The sequence below is a fragment of the Acomys russatus genome, chromosome 16, assembly GCF_903995435.1.
Source record: "Acomys russatus chromosome 16, mAcoRus1.1, whole genome shotgun sequence".
NCBI classification, from domain to species: Eukaryota; Metazoa; Chordata; class Mammalia; order Rodentia; family Muridae; genus Acomys; species Acomys russatus.
Window position 1 is genome coordinate 7751260 of NC_067152.1, and position 22557 is coordinate 7773816.

General features: G+C 43.6%; 1 protein-coding gene across 1 annotated transcript in view; it reads right to left on the reverse strand.

Moving 5' to 3' along the window:
* The window catches only part of Myo1d (myosin ID), a 304092-nt gene that overhangs the window by 187123 nt on the left and 94412 nt on the right, over nucleotides 1–22557 (reverse strand). Inside the window, exons 4-12 of the mRNA XM_051158110.1 lie at nucleotides 22179–22344; nucleotides 19368–19421; nucleotides 16771–16866; nucleotides 12839–12955; nucleotides 12092–12295; nucleotides 10650–10795; nucleotides 10458–10572; nucleotides 6482–6652; nucleotides 2220–2290 (exon numbers count right to left, since the gene is read on the reverse strand). Coding sequence (XP_051014067.1) covers nucleotides 2220–2290; nucleotides 6482–6652; nucleotides 10458–10572; nucleotides 10650–10795; nucleotides 12092–12295; nucleotides 12839–12955; nucleotides 16771–16866; nucleotides 19368–19421; nucleotides 22179–22344 — 1140 coding nt within the window. The remainder of the gene's footprint in view (nucleotides 1–2219; nucleotides 2291–6481; nucleotides 6653–10457; nucleotides 10573–10649; nucleotides 10796–12091; nucleotides 12296–12838; nucleotides 12956–16770; nucleotides 16867–19367; nucleotides 19422–22178; nucleotides 22345–22557) is intronic.

The window sequence follows — 22557 nt, forward strand, 5'->3', positions numbered from 1 at the left end:
TGGTCAAGTTTCACTGTGATCTGATCTCAGTCTACTTTTCCAGGCATTTCCAATCTGTACTATGGAAAGGATGGACACACTCCTGCTACTTCCTGAATATTTTTCACCACCCTTCCCACTTCTTCCTATAAAAATAATTCCTAGCACCCAGAGCCCGGCAGCATCAGCCTCCCCAGCTTACCATAGCACCTAAAAATATTATAGTGTTTTCTTACTCAGAGTTTGTCACAACACTTGCTATGACTCATATGGTAATCATAATCTATCTTTTCTCATGCACACATGTGTATGTGCATGTGTGTATTTATGCTGAAATATATCTAACCACATACATAGGTACATATCTTGTATGAAAAGCCCCTTCTGGTCAGATACCATACACTATAAAGTATTGTGCAGATGGAAGATAAGCCATAAAAACCCAGAAGAGGACTGAAAGGCTAAAGAAGCCCGAGGCAGTGAACGCCCGTTGGAGCTCAGGACCAGGAGCCTGGAAACCTAGTTACTGCCTCAGTTCTCCCATAAACATGCCACGAGACTTTGGGTCAGATGTCCACTCATTCTTTAGAAGTTGATTGGTCTGTAAACCAGGTGGACTTGGGGACAGAGGCCTCTGCCCGCTTTGCATTTATACCACCCTGATCATTAGACAGCAGCGTAATGAGGTTTGGGCTTATTTTCGTGGTACTTGTCTAAAGCCTGGGTACAGGGCCAAGACAGCGAAACACGGTGACACCTTGCAGTGATTGCTAGTTTGACAGGGAATGATAATTTTGAGCCATATTATTTTACGACTCTGGAGCTTTAATTTAGTCAGAAATAGCGATTAAAGTTTCTTAAATGTCTTTTCAGCATTTATAAAGATAATTATTTGCTTTTGTCTTGATTAATCTCTTCTTGTAATGGGTTATGTGGGAAGAATCCGTAACGTAACCAATTAGGAAAAGGTAGAGCTCTTTGAACAATAAGATGAAGAACAGGGCTCAATGAAGAGTGAATGCATAACAAACACAGCAGTGAACGATGACCCCACAGCAAGTGACAACCATATCAGCCTCCCTGAAACTTGGGACTGCATCTTCTGTGGTAAAGAGATGTGATTTTATTAAGGATCTTGAAAGAAGGAACTAATCCAATAGCAGACTGGGGGGGCCATAATTGCCACCAAACTCTGTTACCAGGGAGGGGAGAGCTAACACTTAGGAGGAAGCAATGTAGCAAGGAGGCAGCCATAGGAGGCACACCCACAAGCCATGTACTGCCCAGAGCATCAAAAGGTGGAAAGAGGGCAGAGTCTCCCTGAGAGAAGCCTCCAGGAAAGGTGTCACCTGCCATCACTCAAGTTTGAACTTCCTGCTTCTTGAACTATGAGACTGTGAAAGCTCACACTCCTGTTTCTGTGCTTGTTTTTGTGGTGCTGGGAGCCTCCCTTGTGCCAGGCAAACGTTTCACCCCTAAGCTACACTCCCAGGCCACGTGGCTGCTGTTATAAGTCACTGGTTTGTGATAGTTTGTTACAGGAGCACCTGGAGCCTATCATACTCAGGTCATCTTCACACCGATCGGCATTTTCATGTCAATGGTTATTTTTATTCTAAGTCAATAAAAAAAATTTTTGAAACACTATCTGACAATAATATAGTAGACCTGCTTTGCTGGTGCAGCTACTTGCGGTCCTGCACACTCTGAGTGCCTTGCAGTCCCCTCCCTTACGTTCTCCAGGCTTCTCTTACGGTGCTGGATTTGAACACTGATTCCTCCAGCAAGACTTCTCCAGACTCTTCATGGCTTCCATAATGCCATGTGTCCCTTCCCTCCGCCCCCAGTTTAGTCCTTTCCTACATTCCTGTGACTTGGGCGTATCTACTTGCATTCATGAACCTGCTGGCTTCTTGTGGGCTGAACCCACCTTATCTGTGTGTCTGCCCTGAGCCCTTAACCTGTTTCCAAGGTCTCTTGATACACTGGTTCACGTTTACTGAGTCCCAGCCACACCAGGAAGTACACATGGTCACACAACATATGCTCAAACCAAATGTCTGAGAGACAAAAAAGAAATGAAGCAACGCCATTTTCTTCAAATGTGCTGACCTACAAAAGGACTCCCCACAAAAAAATCCCGCCCCAACACAAGACAAGAAAAACAGTTTCCCAGTCCCGTTTTCTGAGGAGAGGGTGCATGCAAATCATCATGCTGGGCACCAGGGTAAGATACTCACATCACATCACCTGCGTAATGCCGGATTCGAAAGTCCCGGTCAAACTCTAGGGTTTTGTCTGAGGCACAGGTCTGAGAGATTAAAAAGGACATCAATGTGAAAAAAAGGCATTTTCAACTTCTAAAAGTACATTCCAATTTAACATGACCAAACAACACAAATCATGATATCTAAATGAAATCACATTCCATGGGGTTTGTTTAAATACATACATGGCTGACAAGGTAAAGGCTTCTGACAGAAATTCACACAGCACACAGCTGGCTTTCATTTGCTGGCTGCTCTAACAGTTGATATGGCCAAGTGGCCAGGTCTGGACAATGAATATGAACTATGGCTATTCCATACCCAATGTAGCCAGACGTTTACAAATGATGCCCTTTATTTAGTTGGATGTAAAGGATGGTCCCTAGCAGGTGGGACAGCCAGACAATGGGAGAAGTACGGCTTTCTGAGAAACGGACACTTATATCTTTCTCTTCCATGCTCCAGTTGGGAGGATCACACCGAAGGCTTACTGTCTGTGAGGCACACACCTATCACTGTCCTCATAATCTACTCTTAAGAGTATAACACTGTCCCTCTCACACACGTGGAGACTGAGGCTCAGCGAGGTAGACAGCGGGCACTACATCACATTACTAGTAAGTAGTAGCCCTGGAAAGGCTCCAAGAAATAGAAAGGACCATGCCTTTAAGTACACAGTGGCTTGGCTCATCTGCTTGCTGAGCTGGACTCCAGTTTAGGCGCTCTTTATAAAAGATCAACCTTGCATCCTCTATCATCGAAGGGGAATGCTTTATGAAATGGTAGGTTTTGTATGACCCTGGATTTGCTCATGACTTCCTCCCATTTTCTTTGCTGCAGTAGCACCAGGCAGGCAGACAAGTAAAATTCTACACAGTACCTCTTAGGACTGTAATAGCAGTGCCACTTAGATGCCAGTGCCATACAGCACACAATCCTACTGAGGACAATAGGCTTCAGATGCTAAAGGAAGCTATCTGAGAGTTTCACAAATGAAGAATTACAGGAAGTTGGAGGCTTACTCTGTCTCTTTAAATAATTACTTATCTGAGAAAGGGGAGAGTTAAATGAATTATGAGACCAAAGCATCTAACATAAAGGAGTCTCCAAAATATATCCCGCCCCCTGCTCTCTCAAAGATGCACTTTAGTTTTAATGGTGTGTGTGAGGGCTTGCACATTGTGAGCGTGGGGGTTTTGGAAGTCCTGGATTTGGAGTTAAGGCAGTTGTAAGCTGCCTGACATGGGCTGGGAACTGAATTCTGGTCCTCTGTGAGATCAGTATGCACTCTTAATTTTCAAGCACTCTCTTTAGCCTGCCTCCCCCAACATCTACCATTTTGAAGAATCCTTTAATTTGTAAAATTCCTGAAGGAATAAGACTCAAATTATGGGCCATTCATATTTTTGGATAAAATGAAAAGCTGTGATTGTCCTCAACACACAAAAATTCCAGTTTTTTTTTCTTGTACTGTTATATACTTATTATTTAGTTTGTTTTAAATTTTAAAATATTTTATGGTTGTTTGGATCATGTGACTGCTTCTTCATGGTACCTCTAATGCAAAAGGAAGATTTTAGTCCCCAAATAAAAGTCATCAGTCTTTTATTTAGTAAGCCAGCAAGTCTATCTGACCAGTTAGCAGGAGCAAATGATGCCTGGCTCAACATACAGCCCAAAGGTATAAAGGTGTGTGGTGATTTAAGTACCCTGATAGCCTGGCTGTTTCATTTCATTCCTTTACTAGGCAAAACTTCCTCAAAAAATAGGGCTGGGGAGATGGCTCGGTTGTGAAGTGCTTGCTGTGCCATCAAGAGGACTTGATTTGGACCCTCAGCAACTGCACAGAAGTTGGGTACAGTGATATTTGTAATCCTGGTGCTGGCAAAGCAGAGACAGGAGGATGAAGCTTGCTGGCCAGCCAGTATAGCTCATTCAGTGGGGTCCAGGTTCAGTGAGAGACCTTGTCTCATAAAATAAACTAGAAGCCCCAGTGGGATGGCTCTGTGTTTAAAGGTGCTTGCCACCAGCCTGAGTTGGATCTTTGGAAGTCACATGGTGGAGAGAACCAACTCCTGAAAGTTGTCCCCTGACTTCCGCATGTGTGCCAAGGCATGCATGTGCATGTACATATCAAAATAAATAAATAAACAAATAAGTGCGTAAATAAATAAATGTATTTTTTAAGTTAGGGAGTAATAGAGAATATATGGGACATTGACCTTTGACCTCCTATATATTGCTTACACACAAGCACATATGCATAGTAATACATATACACAAATTTCCAAACATATACAATTTAAATATCCTCCTCTCAGTACTTGTCCAAGGATACTGAGGGAGGAGGAAAAAGAAGTAGCCCCTCCTACCACATCAGCAGCAAGTGCTTACACACAAGACGTTCAGGTGCTGTTAGGAACAACATGACAGCTTAGTGTGTTGGCATGCACTGCTAGGACTAGTTACTTTAGTGGCTGAAGATCACCAGAACCCAGGAGTCTGAGGCCAGTCTGGGCAACATAGAGCTGGAGTCCATCTCAAAAATAAATAAATAAATAAATAAAATGAGATTACATTTCAAGAATATCTGCTTGAGGGGCTCGAAGGATGACTCTGTGGTTAAGAGCACCAGTTACTCTTCCAGAGGACCTGGGTTCAAATCCTAGTTCCCACAAGGCAGCTCATAACTGGCTTTAACTCTAGCCCGGGAGTATGTGATACTCTCTCCTGGCCGTTGAGGGCATTTGTATATACATGGTGCACATACACGCAGACAAAATACTTATACATGTAAAATAAAATGAAAAAATTAATTTTTTTTTGCCTGATCAACTTATTTAACTCCGTTGTATAAATAACCAGGTTGAAAGATAGAATAAGAATTTGGGGTGTCAGTTTTGAGACTTGCATATATCTATTTATTATAAAAACAACTTAAGATTTATTTGGTATGCTGGTGATCAGTTTGATGTAATTTCCCCAACACTGACTGTGCAGGATGTGGAGGGGACGGCAGCAGACGAAGCCCCACACACTGTAGACAATGGCGTCTCTAAGCTCCCTCACAGTCAGGACTTTGCCTGGGTAAAGGTGCCCCTCGGTGTCTCACTGTGATTATGGTTACTTTTCTCTCTGGGTAGTTTTAAGGCCAGCATTGAGGACTGGACCTATTAATAAGAGCCACTTGATTAGACCTTTGGGGTACAAGTGAGAACTGACTGAGGGGACCTCGGTTCTTAATGCTGAAGCTCAGTCTATGTTGGCTGAAGATCAACTTGTACCAACAAACAACTGGCCTGAAGAAAGTGTCAGTCAACAATCAATTTAAAAACGAGTCACCTCTTCTCTAGTTAATTGTGGAATTTCTTGGTTCAGATTACATAATTCTGAAGAGGATGTAGTTAGGAGGTAGATTTATTCGTGCAGCGGTGGCAATGTGCCACTGATTTACAGAGGAGCAGAACTGCTGCCGTTTCATTCTGGATGGGAAGGAATGGGGCCTGTTTTCCTGGCAGCGTCCCACCACTGGACAAGCTTTCGTCTGTGAGGGAGCCTGGGGTGATGATAAGGTGTCCCCCTCCCCAACACAGACACCTAAACAAACACAAATGACATGTAAGGTCTAGCATGAGAGAGTCTGACAACCACAGCTCCCACCAATTATTACACAAATGTGCTTTATTTGTGACCTTTTCTGATTGTAAAAAATGGGGCGTTGGAAAGCTACCCAGTACACTGAAAGAATGCATTTCGCTGCAGCAACCATGACTGCAGCTAAAATTTCCCACTTTTCTGCAGGTCACAGGGTCTGAAGAGTACAGACAGAGCATGCCCCATATTTTGTGAGGACTATGGTGCTAATCAAGGACAAAAGCAATTTCTTATGCCAGAATTATCAGATGCAGGCGCAAAATTCTAGCAAACGAACAAGGACTCAGCACCTATTGGCTATAAATGACATCATGCTTTCTAAAGAATCCTGTTCATTTTCCCAGCATCTAGCAAATTCCTCAGTCTGTAGCTCCCTCTCCTGGATACAGTAATCTTGTCAACTTAGTCACTGTATCGGAGAAGCAGAATTCACCCACAGAGATACATCCTTTACCAGACCGTCAGGCCTTTCCCCTGTATTTGACTGTAGATTCTTTTAACCTAATGTAGAGCGATGTTGCCTTGCGAAACAACAAGCAAAAATCTTACAGCTCAAGAAGAGTGGACGGCCTCATGATTACCTTTCGGCTGGAAAAATGACCATGTTTGCCCAGTTTACTGTTCAGGGCCTCAAGGAACATTCCATCAGTGACTTTGCCAACGTTCATGCAAGCGTCATCCAGGATGGCAATGATGCCTTTGTGCTGCTGCTCCACGAGGTCCACGATGATCTGGTTGTTGAAGTAATCGATCTGCAGGACAAGCACGAGAGCAATGCCAAAGAGAACAGGAACCCCACGGGCAAGGCACGCAGGTGTGTCACAAACTTAGGTAACACCCCATGTCAACTGGGTAGACGGCATTGGTGAAGCCGAGCACTGAAACGAGCATGCGTGTTAACACGTGTGTTAACCTGATGTCTTCACTCTCTTTATGCCACGAAGGAAACATCAGGGATGACTGTGGATTAAGGCAGAAGTGACTAGCTTTTGTTTCAGTCCTCCCTGTCTCCCAGCCCCACACCCAATCCCACTCCTTCATTCTGCGAGTCCCCAATCTGCTTGCTGTTAGCCATGAAACAGTTTCCACGAAGAGCCACCAGATAGCCCCAAAGTATCATTTGATGTTTTTCTGAAAATTAAGTATGCCACAGAATCTGCAGTTCTACTCATGTGACATGCAATGACAAAAATCCAAAGGAGAATTTGGGGGATAAATTTTTCTGGGAATAATAATTTTGAAAAACTAATTGCGACATAACTGCATATAAAAGATAAGAATAAGCTTTCTACTTGCTTGCGCAGGTCTCTCTCAGGCAAGCTGTGTGTCCCACCTCATGTCAAAGGCCTGTAAACTAAGCACTGTCTCCCTTACCACTTGTAAGCCCTACAGACTCACAGCAGAACACAAAGGTGTGTGGTAGGCTACAGGCCTAGGCTAGCTATGTGCTGTGGTGGCCTTCAGCACCATTTCTAGTCTTTTGTGTTCTTTCCTGAATTTCCTTTCTTTTCATCGAAAGCCTGAAAACTGGATGTCATCCCACCTCTACTCCCCAGAACCCTAATCTTTTTTTTTTATACATGCTTTTCTAGTGTTTCTGAATCATTGATTCTCAACTGAGATGAATTGTGTCAGTGGGGACATTTAGCAGTGGCAGTAGACAGTTTTGATTGTCATGCAAGGGGCAGGGTTTCCAAAGCCCTCTTCTGGTCTCCATGGAACCTGTAGGCATGTGGCGCACATACAGACATGCATGCACACATGCATATATAAAAATAGAAATTAAAAACAAAAATATTACTTATAAACTTTTAGAAGCAAATGAATCAAAGGGATACTCAGCTTTTTGAACTCCCGATAGGCATTCACACACAGGCCATGAAACAGGCTGTGGAGAAAACTAACTCCAAACCTAGTCAAGACCCTAGTCACCAATACACAGAACACACAGGTACACAGAAGTGTGCTATTGACACTTCAGGAATTGGGCTCAGAACCTTACAGGGAAAAAAATGCTCATTACATAAAAAAATACTCTTTTCAATAAAAGATTACAAAGTAGAAAAAAAAAGGGGGGGGGGCCCAGGGAGCAGGGAGAGGAGGGAGGGAGGGAGGAAGGGAGGGAGCACATGAGCCCAGACCTATGTAAGAAACCTATCAATCATAATGCAGAACTCTTATTTGGATCCAATCAAGCAAACTGTCCCCACCAGCAACAATAAACAACTGATGAAGCAGGAAACGATATTAAAGGAATTGTTATTAATTTTTGGGATAGGATCATTGAACTGTGGTTAGAGGTTTTTTTTGTAGGAGTATTTGTCTCTTAGAGAAATGTGAGGGAAAAATCACAGATGAAGAAATGTGATGTCTGAATAACTCCAGGGTAACCTGGAACATGTGATAAAGAAAGGGTGATGGATTTGACCATGTCCCCTGGAGGGGGAGACCTGGTGGCACTCAGAGGAAGGACAGCAGGTTGCCAAGAAGAGACTTGATACCCTATGAGAATATACAGGGGGAGGTAATCCCCCTCAGGAACAGTCATAGGGGAGGAGAATAATGGGAAAATGGGGGGGAGGGAGGAATGGGAGGATACAAGGGATGGGATAAACATTGAGATGTAACAAGAATAAATTAATAAAAAAAAAAAAAGAAAGAAAGAAAGAAAGGGTGATGGGACACACAGCTGGTGTTTCCTTCTTACCCCATAGAACTCTCGAAATGTTCTACAGTGATAAAAGAAATCCTAATGCTTAGAAGCTTAGGGTTCCAAAGGAAACAGAGGTTATAATGCTGGCACACACTACCATGCTGTTCTGTCACCTGGGAGTTGGGTGCTGTTCCCTTCATGGTCTGTTTCAGTTCCTCAAGACTCCTTCATCTGTAGGGCTCCTGAGCTTCTCTGAGGCATCTGGAGTAGCCACACTGTGGCGGTTACTCTTCCCTCTAATGGACTAAGCCCGTGGGACTTGATATTCTGATTGCTAAAGGAGGTTTTTATTTTTCATTTTTTTTGAGACAGGGTCTTATTATGTAGCCTTGGCTGGCCTCAAACTTGCAATCCTTCTGCCTCGGCCCCTGGAACACTGAGATTACAGGTGTGTGCCACCACAACCAGTTTCAGTGGATATTTTAGATCAGTGCTTGCAAATCCTGTCTGAGTAACAGGTTTTATGGTAAGATTTATGCTAAAAAGCCCTCAACTTTTATAGTAGGATTTATGATAAAAAGCCCTCAACTTCAGTTATATTATATATTAAACAAAAGATTAATTTTTAGGAAACTTCACATAAACTTAATTGAGTTAGATTTTAAATAGCTACGAGAGGCCACTGTTTAAATCAAACAACAGGCAGCTCTTTTACAATAACACTAACAACTCAGGATTATCTTAAATATGTAAATTTATGCTCATATACTTCAATGAAATTTTATGGCACTATATTTGACACATAATGGAAGGCGAAGATGTAATTGAGGCAGAAATGCTATTTATTATACCTCTCTCTCTCTTTTTTAAAATGAATAAGTAGAAATAGAAAATAGGAAGGTATGGATATAAAAATAATTTAAATATAATATTTCAAAAAGCTTTTGAATTGAAATGTCAATACTATGTTTGATATCAGAGAACTAGCTTGATTTTTATTGTGTGGTGAGAGTGCAAACAGCTTTATAAACTCAGCCACCAGGCCCAGCCGTGTAGGTCTATGATCCCAGCACTCGGAAGGCGAAGGTAGAATCAGGAGCGCAAGGCCATCATCCTTGGTTTCCCAGCAAGTTCAAAGCCAGCCAGGGAAACATCAGACTACGCCACAGACCAAACAAACAAACAGCGGCAAAACCTAAAAACAAAATAAAATCTCGCAGAAACAGAAACAAATAACTACAAGAAAACATGAGCAAGTTGTAGAAGACCAATTTTTAAAAGTCTACTCTGAAAATTGCTTTAAATATACAAATGTACAAGAGGATAGACTAAGTCTGCTGGTAGAGACAGGAAGGTCTGTGAGCTGTGAACCCGGGCCAGTGTCACTCTCTCACTACATCTCATTGGCAGAGTTCACAAAGAGACACAAGGAGAGAGGTGACAGGAAAAGCATGTGGAACTGGTCAGGATTACAAGCGTCCTAGCATTCCAATGCCCAGTCTTCAGAGAATGGGATCATCAATGGCTGAGAGCAGTTCGCTGCCACTTAGTCACAGAGTAGAGGAAAAGACGGTAGGAGGAACGAGATCAACTGGGTCAGAAGTATGTCCATCCAATTTAAGCCCAGTGAGTGACCTTTGAGTAATGCTAGCTTCTAATAGGCAAAACAACCAGGAAGCCGTGTGGCATCAGCTTAGTGGAGCTGTGAGGCTTCCAGCTGAACTGAGCACATCCTGGGCACCAACAAGGCAGGCTATCGGATTAGAAGAGTTGAACTGGTTCCCTCAAAATGGACTAGACTTGCATACCCCAAGGAGGAAGGCTAGGGTTCAAGAACCCAAAAAGAGTCGGGAGGCATGAGTGGGTGGAGCCAGGAGACGCCCCGCCCACACGAGGGCACTCACGTGTCTCCAAGGGATGCCTTCCCGCTGGTACTCCTCTTGCTCCTGCTTCAGAACCAGCTGAATAAATAGCTGCTGCAGTTTCTCGTTGCAGTAGTTAATGCAGAACTGTTCGAAGCTACGCGAGATGGGAGATGTTAGGCCCAAGCAAAGGAAGAATAAGCAACAGGGTTTTAAGCATCTCACCCAGTTTACCTGTTGTTGTCAAAGATTTCAAACCCATAGATATCCAAGACACCGATAACCGTGTTCTTCCCGTGGATTGTGGTGTCGTAGTTCTTGACCTCAATGATGTCATTGATGCGAGTAACAATCCAACAAAAAAGACGCTCATATATCGCCTGTGAGAGGAAAAACACCATAAATTCTTGCCTGTTTGGGAACGAGTCTCTCTGTTTGTACTTGGGATGTCTTCAGTCCCATCCACCTCCTGACTGTTGAGCACACGCGTTATCGCCTGAGTAGAACAATTAGAAGTGCGCATCACCTATTACAGAAACAGCTACATGACATGTGCTAAACTGAAGCAGGCGACCTGGATGATTAAATAGGTGGTCCAGCTACTGTTTGTATTTGAAGACTGTTCTCTGGCATGTGTCTGGGCCTTGCTGCATCTGTGACACATCTGCTCTCTCACCTCTGAAAACGCTTCCCACTTTGAGCTACGAGTCAATGGACTTGGATACTTAGAATTTACTCGTTCACTCTCTAAATATTTGCTGAGCACTTAGACATAGAGTTTGTTAGAAATACAGCACTAAGTACAAAGAAAGACACAGTCTCCAAGGAGTGCAGGAATAGGGCGAAGGAACACATACACACAGTGTTTGAGGAGACATTTTAAAATTATTTGTTATGTGTGTCTGTATGTGGGTGAATGTGGGTGCCCTTGGAGGTGCTGGTTTTCCTGGTGCTGGAAGTACAGGTGGTGGGAAATGAACTTGGGTCCAGTGCACGAGCAGTATGTATGCTTAACTGCTGAGCCATCCTCCCAACCCCTCCTGAAGTAACTTTAATTTATTCTGTGTTCAGGCAACACTTAGACCGAGTCAGCAGGGCACATGGGAGAGAGGAACAGCCTAAGCAGAGAAATGGCCTGTGCAGAGGCCCTGTGGCTGGAACCGGAAAGGACTGAAGAACTTATGGTGTCTTGGGTATCTATGGCTTTGAAATATGGCTGGAGAGATGGCTCAGAGGTTAGGAGCACTGGATGCTCTTCCAGAGGGCATGGGTTCCATTCCCAGCACCCGCATGGCGGCTCAAAACTGTCTGTAACTCCAAGATCTGTCACCTTCACATAGGCATACATGTAGGCAAAACAACAACGCACATAAAATTTTATAAAGTTAAAAATATTTTAAAAAGAAAAGATGAATATGTCGGAGTAAGTTGGAAGATAGCGGAAGATGAAGCAGGGGAGGTAAACGGTGCTGCACTCCGCTGAGGTAGGGGTTTCATTGCCACAGTTGGTCTAGTTTGCTTTTCTAGCAGTGATACAGCCAGGAACGCCACTGGGATAGCGATGGCCACAAGGTCCCATGGTTTCTAGAAGCCCTTAACCCACTGTCAGCGGTGTCCGAGCACATCCTCACATGACTTCACTTACGCTGCAACCCGCGGATCAAGTTCAGTCTCACCTTGGCAAAGGCGTCTCTGCCGTAGCTAGCTTCCTGTTCCGTGTGCTGTTTGTCGATGATGTCACGGCCTGTGGCCACCGTCCGGTAAAGAAGGGCTTTCTCCACCATGTCTGTCTTAGTAGAGAGCAATTCTGCTATGACAGACACAACCTTGCCATTCTCAATAAGTGGCGTGTCACCATCTACTATAAATTTTAAATTTCCCTATATCAAAAATGAAAACAAAAGACACCATTTCCAATGAGCTTCTGACATACCATGAGTTCAAGTGACCTTGCCCGTACCTGCCTTCCTAAATATGCATGCTTATATGTGAAAGCCTTGCATGTCTCTTTCCCTCTTTTCCATATACCCATCCTTTCATCTTAGCATACATTTTTGGTAGAGGTCCTATATTTTTATGTAGTCAAACTTATGAATGTCCTTGCCATCCTGGTCTACAGTGCTGGCCTCAGATGGGCTGGCTGTGCCTGGGAGGCACTTGCAATCATCGGTCAGATGCCATCACCATTAGGCTCGGCGCTGAGTTCAAGGTCTGGGAAATCACAATACAATGAACTGAGCAGTCTCCAAACCTATAGTGGTTTGGCAAACCCTTCATAACATAAAACAATAAAGAAAATCAGAGTACACTTTTCAAAAACACAAGCAAGAATTTCACAAAAAATAAATTACTTTCAAGAGGGAACAAAATCTGAAAAGAGTACCCCGTTTCCACAGGGAGTCAGTATACTTTTCCCTACTCACCAAGTGAAGAATTGCAGCCAAAATTTTATACACGGTTTGAATCTCCTCAGGTTTGAATCCAATTATTTTCATGGCATCAGCTACGACTTTGAACTCTGCAGCGTCATTGATGGAAGACTAGATATGAACATGAGAAACTTAAGTCACAAACATTTCGCACGAGCGTTAATTATGAAACTGAAGTGTTTAGCCAAAGTCTTGGTGCCTTTCAGTAAGTCACTTTAAAAATTCATGCTGGGAATATGGTTTAGATCTATGAGGCCTGTTTGTGTGAGAGCTGTCACTTAAAATAAGCAGCATGCACTTTTCTGAAAGCTTCTGCCCTGAGCTGAATCACTGACGACCCCGGCTCTATGCTCCAGGGACGCAATGGCATGGGGTGCAGGTCACACGTGAGACTGTTGTACATGGGAGCTCTACAGTCCGTGGCTGGCTACTGCGCTTGCAGCTCTCTCCCACAGGCCCGCTCACGCAGGCTGGCAACAGCTCTCACACTGTATAACCGGGCTTGTTTCCCAGGTGAGGAAGAGTGGCACCTGGAGCGAAGCCACCAGCTGCAGTCACTTTGCTGGCTGTTGAGTAGTCCAGGGCTATGCTCCATTATTTTTCTCATGTGGTAAGTGTCTGGTAAGTTGTAGCCCCTAACTGGAGCACAGGAACCCAACGGTGAATCCGCAGCCCTTGGAGACATGGGCACCAGGGTGCATATACCACGGTGCCAACAGCCTCCACAGCAGAGAATGGCAACTGCTTATAGGGCGAGTTTTTCCTGAAGCAGCACTGGATTAACCCTTTTCTCGACAAGCTGCTCATTTTGCCTGGATGGTGCCCTGGCCTGAAGCTTCCTCACACAAAGCAAACCTCCTCTGCTCGGGGAACACTTGCTCCTTTGTGTTCTAGGCACAAGCAGGCAAGCCCCTGCATCTGTCAGCGGTCCCTCACTGCGGGATCGATGTGCAGCCTTATGGAGCCTCAATTTCCTCATGAATTTTGTGGACAGAGTAATATATTTCTTACAGGTTGCTGTCTAGTCCTTACCACACCGAAATACACTCAAATATCAGACAGTACTATTATAACTATATGGGGAGATTGCAGTTCTGTCCCATACAAGGAAATTTCTTCGTAACAGCCATCCCTCTCCTATTTCATCATTGCTGACAGACCAAGATCTACTTAGTCCTCTTGAAGATCATCTCTCACTGGCTTGCCCCTAAGCTCGGGAGGCTTCATGGTTCTAAAGGGACCGTGGCCATTATCCTGGCTTATTTATGGCCAGTTTGACACAGGCTAGAGTCATCTGAGAAAAGGGAACCACAATTGAGAAAATGCCTCCCAGAATAACGGCCTGCAGGTGAGCCTATGGGGCACTGTCTTAATTAGTGAATGATTGGGAGGCACGGCCTATTGTGGGTGGGGCCACCTCTGGGCAGGTGACCCTGAGGGGTGTAAGAAAGCAGGCTGAGCAAGCATGGAGAGCAAGTCTGTAAGCAGTAGCCCTGGACCCCAGTCCATGGGGTCCAGGGCTGCCTTGACTTCCCCAGATGATGGGCCACAGCTGGGAGATGAAATAAACCCCCTCTGTCCTTAAGTTGCGTTTGGTCATAGTATTTACCACAGCAACAGAAACCCTAACTAAGACACCCGTTTCTTCCCCTTACCGAGTGAGTGCTCAGCCACAGGCATGTGATATCAGTGTGATCTAGCAGACATGTGGGAAAGCACATGACGGGCCGTGGAAAGAGAGGGGCTCCAGGGAGGCATATGTGTATAATGTGGCATTTCCTTTGCCTGTGAATTCTGGGACTCGGCTGATGGCATTTTGAGACCACAACAAAAACCAAACCAAGAGGGCAAGTCCGTTTCCTAAGTGTAGCAGAGCTGTAAGTTAAAACACCACCACCTCACAAACCCCACCTGCGTGGCTGAGACGCTGGATCTGACCATCCCACACTTGCTGTCACACAGAATCAGCAAATTCCTTACTGTTTTGGGAAACTTTACCCGGATTTTCTCTTACCCGTGACTCAAGGTACCTTAATTGCACATGAGTCCTACATTCTAAGACTAATTAAAATACACATAATCCTTTATGGATATTAAAATTATTTATATTTGTATGGGGAAATGATTATATTGTAACATAATAAATTTAGTTTTAAGCAGGATTTGTTGTATGATTTTATTAATGAATATTCACACAAATCATTACTAGTTATCATCTCTGCCTAATAGGACTTAGGCATATGTCTTAGGATTTTTCTTTTCTTATTTTGCAATTAAGTATATGAGTGTGCCTGACACCCACGAAGGCCAGAAGAGAATATCAGAGCCTCTGGAGCTGAAGTTACAGACAGTTGTGAGCCACCATGTGGGTGCTGGCAGTCAAATGAGAGTCTTCTACAGGAGCAGCCAATGCTCTCTAGTGCTGAGCCACCTCTCTTAGGTTTTACTATGTGCATATATTCTTTGTTTTTGTCAGAAAGGCGGGGGGGGGGTGTGGGAGTCCAAATAGAAAACCAGTAAAAACAGTACAAAAGATTAATTTTATTTATAAAAGTTATATTAACTTTGTACTTAGTATTAACTTAATACTTAGCATTAAGCTACAAGACTTGCTACAAAATAATTTTGTTAATAAGATGGTCTTAGAGCAAAGGAACAGCCCAGCCACTAGCTGTTAAGTGTTGATTTCTCAATCCTCTATACATATTTAAGTATTTCCAGCAATGCTGAGAAAGCTGAACCATTGTCTTTCTACTGTTTTATTTTCAACTCATTTTCAGCCCAACATTTCTGCTCTTAGAAAAGTGTAAAAGGGTGGCACAATCTAAATGCCAACTAATAGAAAATTAACTACAAAACCTAATTATCCTGTACTTCCATGAATAGCAATAAAAAATTGCTATGCCAGTAATGAGGGTATAACTAGCTTAAGTGGAATAATAATTTAAATATAAAACATTTCCCACATCCTTTGCTGTCAGAGATCCTTTTCTTCTTCACCCAACTAAAGCCACGGGTGCTTTCTCTTGTTTGAGCTGGGTCTGGCTGTGTGGCCCTGGCAGACTCAGCATCTTCCTGTCTCGCCCTCTTCAGTACTGAGGTTACATGCATGTGCCCAAATCTGCATACTCTTACCCCTCTGGAAACATCCGTGACCCATGCCTCTCAGCACTTTTTGCACTTTTATACCTCCCCTCCAGCGAACAAGGACAGCACCACATTTATTTCCTTATACATTCTCCTGAACCACCACATTTAAAACTGGCTATGAGATGGCTAGAGGAAAACTAATTTAAATAAAGATCAAAATGAGCCTGCAGATGCCTATGCAAGTGACTGCACACAAGGGAAGGGAAAACATGAGTCCTTTTGAGAGATGAATACAAAGAAACAACTTAAGGGCCACGAAACTGTTTCTAGAATAATCACAATTAATATTTAAAAGTAGTAGGAAGCTAGGTAGTGGTGGCACATGCCTTTAATACCGCCACTTGGGAGGCAGAGGCAGGCAACCTCTGAGTTCAAGGGCCAGCCTGGTCTACAGGGCTACGCAGAGAAACCCCATCTTGGAAAACCAAAACAAACCAAAATAAAAAATGGGGAGAAAAATCAAAGTGCTTTTTAATCTCATTTTATCATAATAACATGGCGTTGGCCAAATCACACATAGTCTTATGAGGAAGGCTTGCTAGTCCTCAGTGTTTTTATGGTTTTGGATAAATGGAGTCAGATCAAATATTAAGAGATACTAAGAGAAAATCCTGAACACAGAGAGAGGAGCTTTAGCCAGGTTTTCAGTTCCGAGGTAGAGTAAGTTTTGGACCAAGAGTTTTCAAAGCAGAACAGAGGAGACACTCATTCGCATGAGGGCGGCAGAGGGGCTGGGTGGACCTCTTGTGTCCCTTCTGCCTCCTCTTGGAACTCACCTTCAGTTGTGCCCCCACACGGATGTAGTTGTAGGATGAGAGTGATTTCTGCAGGCGTAGAGAGTGTAGCATCTGCTCAGAACCTCCCTGGAGTAGCTGAAAAATATGTAGTTTAATTTAAATCGCTGCGATGGACAGCCTTGGTTGTCAACTTGACTGCCTTTGGAATCAATTAAAGGATAAGCCGCTGGGTACTCCTGTGAGAGATTTTCTTGATCGGGCTGTTTGAATGGAGAAGACCCTCCCCAAATGTGGGCAGGGCCCTTGAGTGGCAGCCGAAATAAAAAGGAGGTCCAAGGGAAGAGCTTTGCTTTTTGTCTTTGTATCTACTCTGTTGCTGCTGCAGCCACAACCACTGCTACTACAATTCTTTTGCCGATAGAAGAACTCAATTTCTCCAAGGTTCCAAGGAAGATCAGCAGTTCCAGGAATTTTCAGGCCCTCAGCACCAGACAGGAACTGCTGAGGCGCTCAGTGGCCCACAGGCTGAGCAGCTACTGGGTTCTCAGACTCTCCAGCACAAAGACAGTTATTGCTGGACAACCTACCTGGCGTTGTGTATGCCAATCTAATAAATGCTGATTTAGTAAATATCAATTCATTTGGTTCTGCCTCTCTAGGGTTCTTGCTAGCTAATACAACTGTCAAAGCAGATGTGGATTCCCCAAATGTCAAACACTCTAACTTAGTAGTGATGTAGTGCTTATTCGTTTTCTGGGCTTTATACTTTTAGGTCCTCCTGTTTCATGCTTTGAGGAAAGCTTTAGATTTAGTTTTATCTTCTTCTTCTTCTTTTTTTTTTTTTTTAAGATTTATTTTATTATTATGTATACAGTGTTGTCTGCTTGTTTACCTGCAGGCCAGAAGAGGGTACCAGGTTACATTATAGATGGTTGTGAGGCACCATGTGGTTGCTGGGAATTGAACTCAGGACCTTTGGAAGAGCAGGTGGTGCTCTTAACCACTGAGCCATCTCTCCAGCCCCCTTATTTTTACTTATAGATGAATGGCTTCTATATATTAAGAGAGGCGGTATGTTATACAGTCACGAAGAAGAGCACTTAAAATGTCTCATTCACAGCAAAATTGGTCTAAGAGGCTCTTGCTTGGAATGTCATCATCTGTGAGACAAGATCCCTGCCCCGAGGGGCTTGCTGCTTAGCAGTGTCATTCTGTTGAATTTAGATACGTCAACATTGTGGGGAAGTGGCATCAACTGACAGTCACATGGAGTCCTCAACTGTCACAGCCAGAAAGGAGTGTGACTGACTGATGGCTGTGACTCTCAGAGTGAGGTTACTTCTCAGTGACTTCATCTAACTCAAAAAGACACTGGCGAAAAGCTGTAAGTCCTTAAAATAAACAATTCTTATATTTTAAGGAGAAATCGTTTATCTAAACTCTAGCAAACTGCCAACAGAAACACGAAATTGTTGCCCTACTGTTCAGTATAAAGCAAGCCTTCAAGAGGCCTTGATGTAAAGGTTCTGTACTCAACAGGAAGCTCTGGTTTACTTAAAATACACAGTTATCAGACCTTAACGAATTATATTTTAGCCAGACACGCCAGAACCTGAATGGCACTGACTAAGGCAGTTCTCTAAGCAACTGATGCTGTATTCAGTATACTGTCACCACTAATCTCCTTCAAAGACAGTTACGCAGAAATCCATCTTTTAACTCACAGCTTTAAAGGTGTGTCAGCATGTGTGCTCCTGTGGGTGTGTGCAGGGAGGTGATCTTTGGGTGCCACCTGCCATTCCTCAGGTTCCATTCACTTTGTTTTTTCACCTGGCCTGGAGCAGACATCCCCAGGACTGTCCCTGCCTAACCAGCACTAGGACTGCACATGGACTCCACCAAGCCTCTTTTTTTTTTTTAAAAACACAGATTCCGGGGACTGAACTCAGGTGTTCATGTTTCCGCAGCAAGCCTTTTACCAACTGAAATATCTACCCTACCCTATAGTTTTAATTCTTTAAATTATGGTTTATATCATTTTCAGATTCAAACATCATGTTAATATCACACTTGCTCTTTGAATGCAGATGCGCCAAAGAAGCGTTATTTAAAAGTTTGTTTCACACTCTAATAACATTCCCCAAAGATGTGCTTATTTTTTTCTGAGTGTTGACAGCATACAGGGTAATTTCTTCCTTGAATTTATAACTCCTTGGTTTTGTTTTTAAAGTAATCATATTACAACTATCAAGAACAATGCAAACCAAATTTACATTCCCATCTCTGGAGATGTCAAGTACAGGAACAGCAACTCAATTCAAGAGAAAAAAATGAAATCAACACATCTAGAAGGCACCATAGTAAGAGCTTCCATGGCCATTACCCTGCCTCCTCTTTAAGGACATGTAAATCATGTTCAGCCTGGGAGCATCTTGGTGGCTGGCCACCTACTAGCTCTCTCAGTGCTCCTGCTCATAGGCTCTTAGGTAGGGTAGGACTGTGCAAGCCTGTACATACATGTAATATGTTGTGGAGACAAGGAAAGCCAGAATGGTGTAGGATGAGAGTCACTAGAAAGATTTCTTTGCACAACCAGGCAAATGACTAATTCTCTGCATAAGGAAGTGATTACTAACCTGATAGAAGGAATGGAAGCTTCGTTCTCCCGGCTGCTGCACAATCACACGAGACTAAGAAAAAGATAATTTTTTTTAAAAATGGTTAAATCCAAAATAGAATAGACATTGGGAATGGATGGATAGAGGGAACTGGGTGGGGGATGAGGTGGGGAGGGGAGCCAGAGGAATCCGAGGGGTAGAGGTGGAAGGAGAGGGTACTGGAATCAGTGGAGATATGTCTGGGACCAGGAATCTATGGAGGTGACTCTAGCTAAGACTCTAGCAATGAGGGAGATGGAACCTAAAACAGCCATCTCCAGTAACCAGAAAAAGACTTCCAATGAAGGGACTAGGACACCAACCCAGCCACAAAACCTTTAACCCACCTGCTTACAAAGAGGTGCAGGGGTAAAGATGGAGCAGAAATTGAGGGAAAGGAAAGGCTAAGCAATGACTGGCCCATCCTGAGACCCACGCCATGACAGAGTCTGCACTCTGACACAATGATACTCTGCTATACTTGCAGACAGGTGCCTAGAAAAACTGTCATCTGAGAGGTTTCACTCAGCAACTGATGGAAACAGATCCAGAGTCCCATAGCCAAACAACAGACAGAACCTGGGGGGTCCTATGGCAGAGTGGGAAGAAGGATTGAAGAGGCCAGAGAGGTCAAGGACACCACAAGAAAACCTATGGAATCAACTAATCTGGGGCCATTGGGGTCCAGAGACCCAGCTGTCAACCAGAGAGCACACATGGGAGAGACCTCGGTCCTCTGCACAGATGTGACAGTTGTGCAGCTGGGTCTTCATGTGGGACTCGTAAAGCAGGAGCAGGGCTGTCTCTGACTCTGTTGCCCACCTTTGGATCCCTTTTCCTTGACTAAGTGAGATGCCTTGTTAAATGCAACTTGATATGCCAAGATAGGCTGATACCCAAGGAGAGACTGAAGGACGGGGGGCTGGGAGGAAAGAGAGAAAGACTAGGAGGAGAGGAGGGAAGAAAAGCTGTGATTGGCATGTAAAGGAGATTAATTAATTAATTAATTAATTAATTAAAAGGATAAATCTGAAATTATAGTTTTAAATGAAACAGAAGCAACTCTCTTAGAGAATCATATGTTTTCTTCAAGGTTGCCAAATACACTATGAATGAATATTAATATAATTCCTGATTGTTCTGTGGTTTCTTCTTGCTGTATGTAGTTTATTTTATATAAGTGTAAATAATATAAATGTATATGTAAAAAAATTTAAAAAAAGAAATTCATCTAGACACTAAAAAAACAAAACAACAACAAAATCCCCAAAACCTCTGTAGCCAGTGGTTGGGGATTTACTGAGTGGTAGAGCCTTGCTTAGCAAGGCCCTGGGTTTGGTCCTCAACTCAGAGGGTGGGGGTGGGGGTAAAAACAAAAACATACCACAAACAAACCTGTGGCCAAAGCTTATCAGAGATGGGTGGTCCCTATGGTTTTCCTGAAAATATTTTGGTAATTCTTTATATTGCCTAAAATGGATGCCTTAACATTCATGAGAAGTGAAGCCATATTTTGTTTTTTTTTTAAACCTGGAGTCTAAAAATAGTATGTACAAGTGGTAGGGATCTGAGTGGGGGAGAACGGAAGGGAATGCTAGGGAGGAGCATTCTCAACATTCCCTTGTCCAGAGTCCGCGGGCATTTCAAGGAAGCAATGCCTCACATCCTACAGAAAAATCAGACAACATAATCAGGCTGCGGATTCTGCTTAGACCTCCAAAGAGACAGCTCTCCATGCATGTTCATTCAAAGTGTTCTTTTTGACTGAATATGTATGCATAGGGGAATCATGAAACACTGTGGAAGAGAGATGGGTAATGCTTAGTGTTTCCTGTTTCTTTCCAACTGACCCTGACAAAGCAATTACTTCCTTAATAGTCAGCCTCGATGTGACAGATAAAAATAGAAATTAGAGTGTCATAGGCTGTGGGGTTACTGGGGTGGGAAACCGTTGAATGAGAAGCATCAGAGCACAATTCAAGGCGGAGGTAACTGCACAGCATGGCTTAACTGGATGGGGAGAACGAATGTGTGTCCTGCTGCAGCCAGTTTTAAATACATACTATTTTTAGTAAGCAAACAGAAACTAGAGGAAAGAAAATTTCAGTTTAGTTAAAAGTAAACTGGATGGAGGATGGCAACATAAAAAAGCCTAGGTCGGCAAACTGGGCATGATGGTACATTCCTGTAGCTCAACTCACAGAAAGCTGAGGCATGGGGGCTGGAGAGCCGGCTTAGTGGTGCTCTTCCAGAGTCATGAGTTCAGTTCCCAGCAACCACATGGTGGCTCACAACCATCTATGATGTGATCTGATGCCCTCTTCTGTCATGCAGGTAAACAGAAAGATAGAACACCTATATAAATACATACATACATACATACATACATACATACATACATCTTAAAAAAAATCTGAGGCATGAGGATGGTGAGTTACAGGCCAGCCTTGACCACACAGGAGAAGGGAGGGAGGGAGGGAGAGAGGGAAGGAGGGATGGAGAGAGGGAAGGAGGGATGGAGGGAACGGAGATTTGTCTGGACTAAATCTTACCCAGAAGTGGTCACATGTTCTTCCTGTCCCATGTACCCTGCCCCCCAAATCTGCACTGACAAATCCTAATGTTTTCTAAGTCGATGCTCTGAGTGCCCACGTGAGAATGCAGAAAGAGAGTATCTCACTATGGAAGGCAGACTTGAAGACAAATAATAGGATTAAACACTACGTCAAAGCAATAAATGAAAATTTTTCAGCTCTCACAAGCAGCATCCTAGAAATCTAGCACATTTACCTTTTCCAGCAAGTAGTTATTAATATGTCCCCCAATGGGGTCTCCCTTGAAGTCAAAGTTGATATCCATGTATTTCCCAAACCTGCTCGAATTGTCATTACGATTGGTTTTGGCATTTCCAAAAGCTTCCAAAACACAGTTTGACTTCAGCAACATATTCTTCACTCTTTAAGGAAATATATCAAGGTTACAACAAAATTCAGAGGCGAAGACGCTTAAAAAACCGGATGATCTTAACTTCGTTCCAGTCCTCATCTCCTTGTTTCTGTTTCACCGACAGCCACGCCCACAGAAATAACCTGGCCTCTGACACAAGCAGATTGGTGGACCATCGCCCGCCCTGCCCCCCACAGCCACCACCACCCGCCCTGCCCCCCCC